The sequence below is a fragment of the Zalophus californianus genome, chromosome 11, assembly GCF_009762305.2.
Source record: "Zalophus californianus isolate mZalCal1 chromosome 11, mZalCal1.pri.v2, whole genome shotgun sequence".
Taxonomy (NCBI): domain Eukaryota; kingdom Metazoa; phylum Chordata; class Mammalia; order Carnivora; family Otariidae; genus Zalophus; species Zalophus californianus.
The window spans coordinates 66,109,463-66,123,407 of record NC_045605.1 but is presented as its reverse complement, the minus strand read 5'-3'; the positions used below and the strand labels follow the sequence as shown (position 1 = coordinate 66,123,407).

The following is a 13,945-nucleotide window of genomic DNA, read 5'->3' as shown; positions in this document are numbered from 1 at the left end:
AATAAATACCTGTTCTTTAAGAAGTTTCTGCCTTAACAGTTCCTTTTCTTGCTCTTGTTTGGCCCGTAACTCCCTTTCTTCTTCATCTTGTTTACGTGCCCGGGCCACGTGGTACTGGGCCTGGCTCAGTAAGTCAGAGCATTGCCTACAACATTCCAGATTCAGAGAGACATGAATGCAGTTAGTATTTTGTTCAAAAACTCAGAGCATCTGTTTTCCTTACACAAACTAAAAAGTCTGAAGCAGGATCATTAGCTGATATCTAAGGGATATTTTAATTAGCAAAATTAACTTAAGTTTCTCAAAGTCAAGACTGTCAATTACAGTAACTTTCCGAATTATAAGTGTCCTCTCCAAGCATAAATATAAAGATTTTCAACATTATCTTCACATGTGACTCAAACAGTCAGGATAGATAGGAAAGTATTTTCTCCACACAACTTAAATACTTGTACTAAACTGACTTTGTCATATTCCCTGAAAGGACCCTTAGAAAAAAGCCTTGACCCAGGCTGGGGAGTCCCACAGAGGAGTGGGAAAGACTGACCCCTGGAAGGCTACCCGGTGCACATTGATATCACTGCCTCACCCAAAGTCACCTTTCAGAAGTAGTAACACTACCTGGCTTCTGTAGCAGCAAGGGCCAAATCGAATCTCATTTTGTCTCCCACTTTACTCAAGTAACTGAAGTATCTAAATGGAATGAGAAAATAAAATACTTCACTTAAAAAAATTCTAATGAAATAGGCTCTTTACATTTTTAATCTGCTCTACAAAACAGTCAGTCTGAGAATAGGTTTACTGACTTACATGAACCTGTTTGATACATGAAAGGCTATCATCTCAATATAATTATATATGAAACTCACTTAAAAAAAGACTCTCATCATTATAACACTCAATATGTTTAATAAAAAACAATTTCACTAAGTAGTCATATTTAATATTATCAGTAAATTCATAAAGAACCAAAAATCAGCTCAAGCAACAAGTATTTACTAACCACTGTATTTACTAAATATGTCAGCATGGAGTTTAGGAGGTGTAGGCCATGAAAACACAACTAATGTACCAGGGAAGGCAAGGAATGCTTATATAAGAATTTAAATAAGGTTGGACAAAACCTGAAGAGATGTCAGGCTTTGATTTCACCACAAACTGAATTACCAAATAAATCCTATGAAGGTACATAAATTTTGAGCTAAGTCCAATAAACCTATTCAATATTTATGAGGATAGGCCTTAATAATCTTAGCCCTATGAAAATTAGTAACCCATGAAAGACACACCAGTATAAGTAGTAAAACCAATATAAGTGAAGCCTAAAAATTTCAAGTGTGTAAAATGCTGGGTCATTTTATTGTTAGATTAATGAAAATCTGGGGCAAACTTGCAAAGCTAGCCAGCCAGTTCTAGGGGACGCTACATGATCCAAATTTGGCAGGAACCTGGCCACAGTTTGGCGCCACCTGGTGGCACTGTCTGCTTTGGCTTAAAAATCACTGGAATGCTTCTAATAAAAAATGATTCTCTTGAGGGAAGTGATTTTCAGCACCTTTTGAGACAAATGTTTTTAAAGAAACTAAACATTTCAAAAGTTGTTTCTACAAAATCTTTACCTATGTGCAAGCTCCAGTTCTTTCACAGCATTAAGTACTTCCTTCAGATTACTCTTTTCATCTTTCAGAACAGAGGTAGCTAATCTTTGCAGGACCAAGGCCACATTAAACATAAGTACTGTATCACTGGGGGCCACATGCCTAGCCTATAAATAAGAAACAAAGCAAATACTTCATATAATTGAAGACGTGAAAAGGATTTTAGCCAAATAGAGTGTTAGATGTATAAATATATATATTATATATGAACATGCATAAAATAGAATTAAAAAAAAATACAATGCAGCATAGAACTAAATGAGAATAATGAATTTTCCTTTTTACCTTTAGCAAAGTCTGCTTGCACTCCTGTAACTTGCCACACTTGAAGAGGGCCCGGGCCAAATACAACACAACTTCAGTGTTCTGGTGCTTATAGAATTTTCTGAGACAGTTTTCATACTATAATAAAAGAAAAAGTTAGTTAAAATGCAATAAGGATTAAATAATGTTGTCATAACAAGATTTCAAGTGATTTTAAAGCTATGTGAAAAGGTGTTTTACCTTTTGAGTGGTTAATTTTAAAGAATAATTTTAAGAATGATTTTTGACATTCTCCAGGATACATTTTCACAACATGAAAATCTGATAAAAAAAAACCCCAAAACCCACAACTAGATACTCAAAATAGTTTTTCCATTTGAAACTCGGACCAACACTGAAAGGATAAATAGACTGGACGGTCTTTTTCATATCTCTAGCAATACTATCTAGAATCAGCTGACAATTTATTAAAAGTGACACACCTGGCTCCTTTGGGTTATACTCTCTACCACCTTTCTTTAGGATTGGTGGAACCTACTGGCAACTCACAGTTCTGGTTAACTTCTTGGTAAAACCAATATATAGCAGTCCTGGTGTCAATTTTGCCATGAACACTTCACTTTTTGACCATGGAACCTCTTCTGTCATAGGTATGATCTTTTTCAAGGAAGGTGGCTAAAGAGTTTCCTCTTGAATATCCCCAGTAATTAATTTGCATTTTTAAAAGGCAACATTATCATTCTGGAGTTCGGGAAGTCCCACCTCCAAAAACACCACCTCTGAGTCTACCATATGCAATCTGGGTTCTATAAATCTTTGTGACTGGTGCCTTTCAAATATTCTGAATTTGAAAACAATACCCACCATTCTTAGAAAAAAGGTTAACCACTTCCAGGAGCCTGACTGCGCTTGTCTTCTACCTCTGGTAAGAACCTTGTTTTTTCTGGGCTGCCTGGGTGGCTCAGATGGTGGTTGGGTGTCCACCTTCGGCTCAGGTCCTGATCCCGGGGTCCTGGGATCAAGTCCCACATCGGGCTCCTGGCTCAGCAGAGAGCCTGCTTCTGCCTCTCCCCCTGCTCATGCTCTCTCTCTTTCTATCCCTCTGTCTCAAATGAATAAATAAAATCTTAAAAAAAAAGAACCTTGTTTTTTCTGACCATACTATTTCCCATAGAGCCTAAGAATTTTTTACATTTTAATATGCTATAGATGCTATATATATATAAAAGATTTTAAACTCACGACCCTGAGATCAAGAGTCACGGCTCTACCGATTGAGCCAACCAGACACCCCTATATCCTAAATATGACTCTTTTACTTCAAGTTCAAGCACTCCACAAATATGAAAAGCCTAACAAAATTCTATAGTGATGAAAACTAATCCCCATGGAGTTTTTCTCTTTCCAAAATGTCATTTAATCTGAGAAAGAAGAAACAAGGAAATAAATATTAAATCCTCCTATCTTCTGGGGATTTACTGATACACTAGGCATGTTAGTGACAAGTTTGGTATCCAGTCCTTTTCATACTGGATCCTCATACAATTCTGTGAATTTAAGGTACATGATCTCCATTTTACAAATGGGGAAACTGGCTCAGAGAGGATGTCCTCTGCCCAAGGCATGTGATTAGGGGTAGAACCAGGACTCAAATCTCTGTCTGGACACCAAAGACTGGCCTTAACGTTATATAAGTCTCTGAACAGACCCAGTATCACACGAAATAGCACACAGCTCCACAACAGGGTCAGGATGGTTAAGAACACATTTGCTCAACAATGAACACAATATAAAAATTCTTGAAAGATAAGCTATTACCATCTGAACAGCACTGATATACTGCTTCTGTTCCACGTAGATGTGTGCTAGGTTCAACCACACATCACTGATATCTGCTGTTGCTTCTCTTACTTGGGCAAATACATCACGAGCTTCACGAAAATACCCTTTGTGGGCCAAAACAGCTCCTAAAATTATAAAAAGGCTTACATTTAAGAATTTTCTAATTGTAGCCAGAAAAACAACTGGAAGTCCTGTTTTAAAACAACTATGTTTATTACACTTAGGGAGAAATTATGATCTACAAACATTCCTTTGAAATCACTTATTTCACACTACGATGTCCATGTCTTATAATCACCTATGCCATTAGCAGCATACAGATTCTTTGCATCATTTCTGAGTACTTGTTTATAGATGGCCAGAGCACGATCTTGATGACGCTTCTCCTATAAAAAGAAATAAACATTATAAAACAAAATTCAAACAGGAGTCAAGTGTCAGTTTTGTTTTAAAGGGACAAAAAGAAATTACCTTTTCTCGATCTCGGGTGGGCTGATGCAAAGTTTGGAGCCAGACGTTGCCAAGGGCCAGCATAGAGTAAGTATCACTCTGCGTAGATGGTTGTTTTAATATCCTCTCAAATTTTTTCTGTCCTGGACCCCATTCTTGTTTTGCTAAATGAAGATTACCAATCAAAGACCAAGCATCTGGATGGTCCTGAAACACACATGTGTAAAGAATCAAAATCTGTAATTTGGATTCAGAGACATCGATCACTTTTCCATGATAGCTGATTGCTGAAGAGGTTTACAAGCTACATTTACAAATTTAGAGTGGAGATGGAAGAATGAATTGTAAAATCAATTTAGTGTGTAATTATCAGCATAAGAAATGCAACAGAATGGAATATAGGAAGGTCATCAGTGTACAGCACAAGGCAACGGCACATAAAGATTTCAACACTTTCGTTTTAGTTGTTTGTATACACTCGTTGTGTGTACTAGGCTATGATGTAAAATCTATTTCTGTGGGACACAATCAAAAAGTTTAGATGACTTCTACACTCTAGTATCTTTCACAAGTAAAAATTAAACAGGGAGATGTCAAGATACTAGAAATATGATAGACATTAAAATGAAAAACTGGGGCGCCTGGGTGGCTCAGTTGGTTAAGTGACTGCCTTCGGCTCAGGTCATGATCCTGGAGTCCTGGGATCGAGTCCCACATTGGGCTCCCTGCTCAGCAGGGAGTCTGCTTCTCCCTCTGACCCTCTTCCCTCTTGTGCTCTCTATCTCTCATTCTCTCTCTCTCAAATAAAAAAATAAAATCTTTAAAAAAAAAAATAAAATGAAAAACTGATTTACTAGGAAAAAAAAGGTGAGAAAATTGTTTTTCAAACCTAAGAGTTCATACTACCAACCTGATTAATTTGAAGAGCTTCCTTAAACCAATCTGAAGCCTCATAAAAATTTCCTTTATCTCTAGCCATGGCTCCTAGGCGCAAATAGCCTGAAAACATACATTTAAAAGTTATGTTTAAAATATTAGCTATAAAAGATCATACTTTTAAAGTCATACTTTCAAAATGACTGCATTTTATTACATTCATACAATGAACAGAAAAATCCCACAAGTGAAAAAATATTGAGCACCAAAAAAACAAATAATCTAACAAGTTAAAGAACAACTCTGTCACCATGAAGTCTCACTGCCTGAAATCCAATGATGCCAAAAAACATTTCTATGAAAAAGATCTATCTCTGCCACTCTATTTCCAAGGCTAGCACCCTGGTTCAAGTCCTCATCTCCACCAAAGTTACTTAAGAAGCTTGGAGCAGTTCTGTTTCCAGTTTCTCTCTGATGCATAGCACCGTCACTTTTTCTTAAAAAGCTGCTTGTCATATGGCAAAAGAGTGAAAGCAGAGACTACTAGGGATTACTAGTTAGAAAATCTGGGCTCTAACTCCACTTAAAGAACAGTAAGAAAGTGTCACACAAATTTAAGTTGTTATTTTCTCCAGAAAATGTCACTCTCCTCAGGCAACGAACAATGGCTTACTATTGCCTATCAAACCAATTCAAGTTTAGCCTGGCATTCAATTAAAATCGTATTTTTTTTTTAAATCACTTCTGCATCCATAACAGCATGAGCAAGGCCAAGTTAATGGCTCCTGATTTAACCAGAGTCAAAATATCATAGCTTTAGGTTCTTTTAAGGGAAGTACAGTATTGTAAATTATTTTTAATTAAAAGCTTTCCGGGGCGCCTGGGTGGCTCAGTGGGTTAAGCAACTGCCTTCGGCTCAGGTCATGAACTCAGGGTCCTGGGATTGAGCCCCGCATCGGGCTCCCGACGGGAGGGAGGGAGCTCCTCGGCGGGAGGCCTGCTTCTCCCTCTCTTACTCCCCCTGCTTGTGTTCCCTCTCTCGCTGTCTCTCTAACATAAAAAAAAAAAAAAAGGAAAAAAAAAGCTTTCCAAATTTTACAATGTCTAGTGTGTAAACTCAAGGTAGGATATTTTACTAATAATTATTTCAAAGTAAAACAATGCTCTTTCTTACTATTATAAACATTGCAAAAATGTTAATACAAAATCAGAGCAGGAGCATCATAAAGGTCCATCCATCACCAAATAAGTCAAGGAGTTGTTCAAAGTCTAATAAAGGTAGCTGACCCACTGAAGATCACCTACCCTATGAAATATATGGTTCAACTGGTTTTTAGTTATTTCTTTTAGTTTCTAGCATAAATTTAAGTGAAGCTGCATTTTTTTTTTAAGGCCATAAATTTGCCTCAAAGGAAAAGGGGACGTTATAACCTTCACATTTTTTTACTCTTGGTTCTAAGAAAGATTTTTTTTCAGGCTGAATTTTTGCTGCTGTTGTGGGAATTTTAATTCATAAAAAAAAGTTTATAATTCTTGGGGCGCCTGGGTGGCTCAGTCAGTTAAGCATCTGCCTTCTGCCCAGGTCATGATCCCAAGGATCAAGCCCCGCACTGGGCTCCCTGCTCAGTGGGGAGTCTGCTGCTCCCTCTCCCTCTGCCTGCTGCTCCTCCTGCTTGTGCTGTCAAATGAATAAATAAAATCTTAAAAAAAAAAAAGTTTACGATTCTTACAGTCAACATAATTAGGATGTTCCCGTAAGATGTTTTTATATAGTTTTTCTGCTTCATGGAATTCACACATTGCCTCATACAGCCTGGCTAAATTATATGATGTTGTAACAGAAATGGCATTATAATAATGTTCATCATGTTCAGCTTCTGCCTTTGCACGATCCAATGATGCCAAAAAATATTTCTATGAAAAAGAAAAGAAAATTACATTGTTAAAAGACAGATGATATATCTAAAAAAGTGTGCATTCAATTTGACAGTATGGAAGAAGGGGATATTTCCAGTTCCCTACCTTTGCCTCCCCTAGATTTCCAAGTCTAAAATGGAGGGCACCCACATTATTCAGAATCTCTGGCGGGACATCGGCCTGCACTTTCTCCTGAAGGATCCGTGTAGCTGTTCCATAGGCTGAAAGGGCACCCTGTATTTTCATGGTGGAGACAATAAGGGGTAAGTGAAAATGAAAGGGAGAAACATGACACCACGCTTTCAAAAAACACTTTAGGTAGAAGACCAAACACACTGCTAAAATACCTGTATGTCAGGGTATTAAAGAGGGCACGTTCAGCGTGGAGCACTGGGTGTTATGCACAAACAATGAATCATGGAATACTACATCAAAAACTAATGATGTATGGTGATTAACATAACAATAAAAAAATTAAAAAAAATACCTGTATGTCAGTCTGTTCTAAGATTTGTGCCAATTCAATCCATGCTTCAACGTCATCAGGATACTGTTCTGTGACTTTCTTCAAATGGCCCTGGGATAAAAGAAGTCATTAAGCTGACGCAGGCTTAATTCAGCAACTACAGGCTGTCAAAGTAAAAAGTGGTAGCTACTCTACCTTGTTTAATACGTCAACTGTTCGTTATTTCAACTGGAACAAGCTCGGCTAACAAAACTGCTTCCATCATATCTCTACTAGCAATAACAAGAATGAGGCATGACAGTCTAGTGATAACTATGAGAAAATAGCTACAATTTTTTAAAAGTACCTTGGCAATATCTCGTTTTTCTTGATCTTCTGAGGCAGCATATAGCGAGCCAAGAATTTTCATAGTTTCATAATTATTAGGATAAGCTTTCAAAACTTTCTCAAAGCACTGAGATGCATTTTCTTTGTCACCTCGATAAATGTACATTTGTCCCAAACCAAAAAAAGGCAGCACAAAAGAGGATGAAGCGAATTGTGTGGCTTGATAGTAGTACTGGAAAGCTTGGTCATAATCTTCCTAAAAAATGAAAATAAAACAAGACCAACAGTGTATACAGACGTTTATTTTCTTTTTCATGTACAAAAGTTTTTAAAAGACTTGAAACACTATGAAACAAAAGAATTAGATATTCAGAGAAGGTTTAAAATGATCTTACCTGAACGTGGAATGATCTAGCCAGCTGATAACAACTTTCTGCTTGCATAGCCTCCACTTCTGTATTATGGAATGCATGGAGAGCCAAGTGCTGGACTTTACTATAATCCTGAACAATGAGATCCAGAAATCAACTGAGTCAATTCAAACAGCTCTAACAGTCTCAATTATAAGGCTTCCTCAAATTTCACTTTTTAAAATGTGTTCACTGAATTACCAATAACAGTGCCATATGCAGAATTATGAATCATTTTTCTCATTCCCCTTGCAGATAAATTCATTTACTTAGAACTTAACATCTACCCATCACATCTATTACTTTATTTAATCCTGCAACAATCCTTTGAGGTATCAGTCCTATTTTTGTGATGAGAAAATCTGAGAGGTTAAGTCCCTTATTACTAGTAGAGGTAGCAGTTACAATTTATTGAGAACTATTATATACTAAGCACTGTGGTAGGTATGATACTTATAATTATTCTAGCCTCAGTCAAAAACCCTGCAAAGAGTATCATTATTACCATTTTATTGATGGGGAAATGGAGGCTTAAAGAAATAAAGTATGTTGTCTTAGGTGGAAAAGTTAGAATCTGGATTTAATTTTTTTCTGACTCCAGGGAAATGTTCTAACACACGAGGGTAGCAAGATTAAGTGACTGGATTTGAATTCAGCTCTCTTCGAATGCATGGGTCATGACTTTCCCATTAGACCTGACTTAATTTGGATTACAGAACTAATCTCTGGAGAGTCTCAAAGTCAGAGTTCATACATCAGGGGTGGAAAACAACTTTCTGATTTTAATAGGGACGTTTCATCCATTTGACTAGTAATCTGGTCTGGAGAGCCTTTGTTTGGTCAATGGTCAGTTTCAACTTTTTTTTTTTTTTAATTAGGAATAATAATGTGACTGCTGTTTTATTTATTTATTTTTAATATTTTATTTATTTGACAGCATGAGCGAGCACAAGCAGGGGGAGGGGCCTAGGGAGAGGGAGAAGTAGATTCCCTGCTGAGCAGGGAGCCCATGTGGGGCTCAATCCCAGGACCCTGAGATCATGACCTGAGCCGAAGGCAGATGCTCAACCATCTGAGCCTCCCAGGCACCCCGTGATTGCTGTTTTAAACAGCAACTGTTTTTCATTTGGTAAGTATTTAATATGCACATGACATTTAATCCTAACTGCCACTCCTCAAATCCTATAAAGTAGATATTATTACTGTTTTACAAGTGAGGAAATTAAAGTTTAGGGAAATTATTTGCCCAAAGCCACATAACTATATAATGGTGGCACCTGAATTTGAGCAAAGTGATTCAAACTCTACAATTGGAATTATGTTGCACAGCCTTTTAGCTAAATTTACATATTGCTCCCTGGGATGAGGTAAAGGTCAAATGTTGGGTTTGGAATATACTTTAATTTTTCTATTTTTATTATTCTTTGACTCATGACACATCTTTTAGGGAATAAAATGGTTCCATTTTGAAATGTATTAGAGATTACAGTCCATTTTAAAATCCTGATTCACATCTCTTTGGTTCCCCCTCATGCTCCAATTTTTGTCCCCAGTCCCCTCTGCATTTTTTTTTTAAAGATTTTATTTATTTGACAGAGACAGACAGCGAGAGAGGAAACACAAGCAGGGGGAGTGGGAGAGGGAGAAGCAGGCTTTCCGCTGAGCAGGGAGCCCGATGCGGGGCTCGATCCCAGGACCCCGGGATCATGACCTGAGCCGAAGGCAGATGCTTAACGAATGAGCTACCCAGGCGCCCCTCCCCTCTGCATTTTAGCTGCTTCTCTTTCTAATCAAAATACCAAGCTCAATTCCCAGTTTTTTCTGGAAGTCTGTGTTAATTGCTCCAGGAGTCATCATAGCTCCGACCTCTAAACCCACTTTACTACTTAATTACTGAAGTGTCTGGGATGTTAATTAATAATACCTTTCTTCCCAGGTAAATGATTCTTCTATAGGGGAGGCAATGTAGTGTGGTGGGCAGAGAATTAAAATATTACATCTCAACTGTACTACCTGCTAGCTGAGTAATTTTGGCAAGTGATGTTACTTAACTTTGCTGAGTCTCAATTTTCTTTATCCATAGAAAGGGAAACAAATATCCTGCCTACCTCCTAGGGCTGCTCTAATGACAGATCAAGAAAACATATGTTAGCATGCTCTGTAAACCTTTAGTACATATATTCAGTGCCAAGATGACTTCACAGTGCTGATCACGTATCAGGTGTTCAGTAACACTCAAATAGATTGGCTTGATTTACATATTTCACATACACAATCTAAAAGGTTTTGAGTTTGTTAAAGCCAAGACTTTATCTTCAGTAGTGGAAGGGTGATTAGCATTGAAAATTAGAAACTGAATAATTTTTATTTGGTTCAAGGAAGCTGTCCTAACAGCTGTGAGTAATGATTATTAAATATGTACTCAAATATTTAGGATTATTAGTCCTTTGTTTTTCTTTTCAGTAAAAAGCATACTTGGGTAACTCTTTTATCTGAAACAGTAACACTTCAAGTACTTATAAGATACATTTCTATCTTCTCCCTAAATAGTTGCCTTTCCCTACTATAAGAGTTACAGCATAAAGCTTAATTAATAATTCATTAGGAATGGGGAGTATGCTTCTATAGCCAGAGGGAATAAAGCATCATGGTTAATAGCTGTATGACCTTAGGCTATTACCTCTGCCTCAATTATTCATCCACAAAATGGGGATAATATTAACTACCTCTGACTATTCTACAAATTCATGGAATACATTTTTTTTAAGTTTTATTTCAGTAATCTCTACATCCAACATGGGGCTCAAACTCACGACCCTGAGATCAAGAGTCATATGCTCTTTTGTCGGAGCCAGCCAGGCACCCCCATGGATTTCATTTTTAATAATACTTGATATTTAGTAAGTATTAACTGCATATTAATAGCAATAACAGTGATATGCTATTATAAATAAGAATTGATACAGTCCTGTGAACTTTTTAAATTAAATTGCTATTTAATTAAAGTTCCTAGTACAATTTAGTACTTCCATAGGGGAAGTAAAACTTTTGTACTTACTGTATAAAAACTTTGCCAATGAAATCTTGGATTTAGTATTCAAGAAATCTAAAATACCATTGCTTCTACGGAATTAGTGGCAACTTTAAAAATTACATCTTGATCAATATGCAAAAATAAACAAAAACTTTAATGACTTCTTGGTTGCCTACATAAATAGGTCCAAACTCCTTATATCACACAAGTGCCCCACTATCTGGACCCAATGCATTATCTAGCATGAGCCCACCATATGCCATGCTTTTACTAAACCAGAGACTATTCTACATCTGTGCCTTTCCCCTTTCAACTACCTAAAGACCTCCTCCTAAAAACCTGGTTCAAGAGCTTTTCCTTCTTGGTGAAAACCCTTTTTAACCACTTGGTTACTTCCTCTTTCGTTTCTCTATCACATCAAGATAGAGACCTTTATTTCTATATTTACATTTGTTTACACGTCTGTGTTTTCTACGAAGTCGAACCGAATGCAGAAACCATACTTTACTGGTCTCCACATGTCTACTGCAGTGTTGGGTACAGTATGAAGGGTCAATAAATATTAAATGAGTGAACGAACAAACATACCCACCCCCAATTAACTATACAAATTTTAATTTGAAAAAAACTCTTGACATTTTCAATTTTTTTCCAAGTTAAAAAAATAAAGTATCAACTGCAGAAAAGAAAAACAAATCAGGATTTAAAAGCAAACAACTTTAATAAATTGGCTTCTCTGACCTTTTTGAAGAAAAAGTGATTTGCCAAGTGGTTCAATACCATGGGGTTGCTGGGATCAATAGTATAGGCTCTGGAAAGAAGCTGGACACCATTTTTTATGGAATCAGCCTAAAAGAAAAACAATGACAACAGGGTCATTACTCAATTAGCATTTTTTCTGAAGTTTTCTTTATAGTCTGAAGAAATAAGGTTACAGAAATCTAAGTTCAGACACCAAAATATAGCTCTTGTTTCAGTTAACCTTCAGCAGGGATAAACAAATTTCAAATAGTGAATTAAACTGTTAGAACTTCCCTCACAAACAGTCACCTTTGGTATTTTTATAGATCCTGGCTGTTTTCTTGATGTGGCAGATGTCTGTGGATTACCCAACAGCCAGTTTACCCCCCTTACTCTGTTTAAATAGAGTCCAGACTTCACAGCTTGTGATCTTTTAATTTCAGGAAGGAAAGTTCCCTTCTCCTCTTCTCAAGCCCCAGGGGATGAATGATGATTGATCTAAACCAGTCAAGATAACCTATTCCCCTTCTCTGGGGATAAGTCTAAGGCAGTGGTTCTAAACTGGGGGCGAGGTCATTTTTCATTATCACAACAGGGAGGACATGCTGGCATTTAGTAGGCAGAGGTCAGGGATGCTGCTGAACATCCTACCAATGGGTAGGATAATTTCCCACAACAAAAAATTATCTAGCTCAAGTCAATAGTACTAAGGCTGAGAAACTCTGATAACCCTGTCTAGACAATTATATACAAGGGGAAGCGTGATGGGGATAGAACTGCTCTAAGAGAAAGCCATTTATCCTTTCCCTTTCCTCCCTCTATATAAGGTTGATGAAATAACGAGAGCCTTGGAGATACAGCAGCTATCTTGCAACTATGAGGTGACAGACACAAGGAGGAAAATCTACATACTAAGGAAGGACAGAAAGATGTAAAATTCTGGGTTTGAGGATACTGAGGTGCTAAATCCAAGACCTTAGATAGCTGGTTTAGTAGACGATAAAAACCCTCATGTTTAAGTCACCGCAGTAGGCTTTTTGTTACTTGCAATGGAAAGCATTCCAAACTGACATACATTGCACAGGTCTTTATGTGAAATTCTGAAATCCAAAAACTTCTTAAAAAACAAGTTTGGTAATCTTAGAGCAAGCTTACATGGGGGCAAAACTTTACCGGAATTGTGAGGTTATCCTATTAGTGTGCACAGTCACTCATTCTGACAGAGAAATATAATATTATATTATATTTTATGGTCAGTTTCAACTTTATAATATTTATATTATATTAGGACACCACCACCATTGGGGTGGTGTCCTAATACCTGGGTGTTATAAATTATACAGTGCAGACATCATATTACATTTCTATTATCTGCAATCTTGACCTCTAAAACACTCTGGTCTCAAGAGTTTTAGAAAAGGAATTGTGAGCCTGACAGATCAGTCACAAAAGAATTTTTTCATTCACATACCTCTTTATTGTTAAGTTCTAGTACAGCCAGTCCAACCAATGCTCCCACACATTTGGAATTGAGTTCCAGGGCTCTGCTGAATGCCAGACGAGCTTTCTCCAGTTTGTTGAGTTTCACAAAGCAATGGCCCATTCCTAAACGAACTTCCGCTAAAAAAATAGTCAATCTGTCAAACTGGGGCATTTTTTAGGGTTTGAATTAAACAAAATGCTTAAACATTCTCTATGAGTTGCAAAATCTCAAAATTAACCTCAGTATAACTACACTATAAAATCTTTTGGTATATCACAAATTTGGTTTCAGTGGATATTATACCACAGCGCCCACCCCTTCCTCACCATAAACAGAATACCTACAATACTGGTATTTTTCCTGCACTGCTGCCTATACTGTACCTTCAATATCTAATTTTCAAACAGCAATTTTTAAAGACAGCAAAAAGTTTCACAAAGGTCTTCAATATTGTGACTGACTACGTGCACCTACTGT

At 37.1% G+C, this 13,945-nt stretch overlaps 1 protein-coding gene across 1 annotated transcript in view; it reads right to left on the bottom strand.

The window, feature by feature from the left end:
• CTR9 (CTR9 homolog, Paf1/RNA polymerase II complex component) overlaps positions 1-13,945 on the bottom strand; it is a 29,536-nt gene that overhangs the window by 6,178 nt on the left and 9,413 nt on the right. Inside the window, exons 6-20 of the mRNA XM_027580254.2 lie at positions 13,457-13,605; positions 11,986-12,093; positions 8,196-8,303; positions 7,820-8,056; positions 7,495-7,584; positions 7,113-7,241; positions 6,821-7,004; positions 5,125-5,213; positions 4,236-4,421; positions 4,063-4,150; positions 3,741-3,889; positions 1,944-2,060; positions 1,620-1,765; positions 622-693; positions 10-145 (exon numbers count right to left, since the gene is read on the bottom strand). Of these exons, the coding sequence (XP_027436055.1) occupies positions 10-145; positions 622-693; positions 1,620-1,765; positions 1,944-2,060; positions 3,741-3,889; positions 4,063-4,150; positions 4,236-4,421; positions 5,125-5,213; positions 6,821-7,004; positions 7,113-7,241; positions 7,495-7,584; positions 7,820-8,056; positions 8,196-8,303; positions 11,986-12,093; positions 13,457-13,605 (1,988 nt within the window). The remainder of the gene's footprint in view (positions 1-9; positions 146-621; positions 694-1,619; positions 1,766-1,943; positions 2,061-3,740; positions 3,890-4,062; positions 4,151-4,235; positions 4,422-5,124; positions 5,214-6,820; positions 7,005-7,112; positions 7,242-7,494; positions 7,585-7,819; positions 8,057-8,195; positions 8,304-11,985; positions 12,094-13,456; positions 13,606-13,945) is intronic.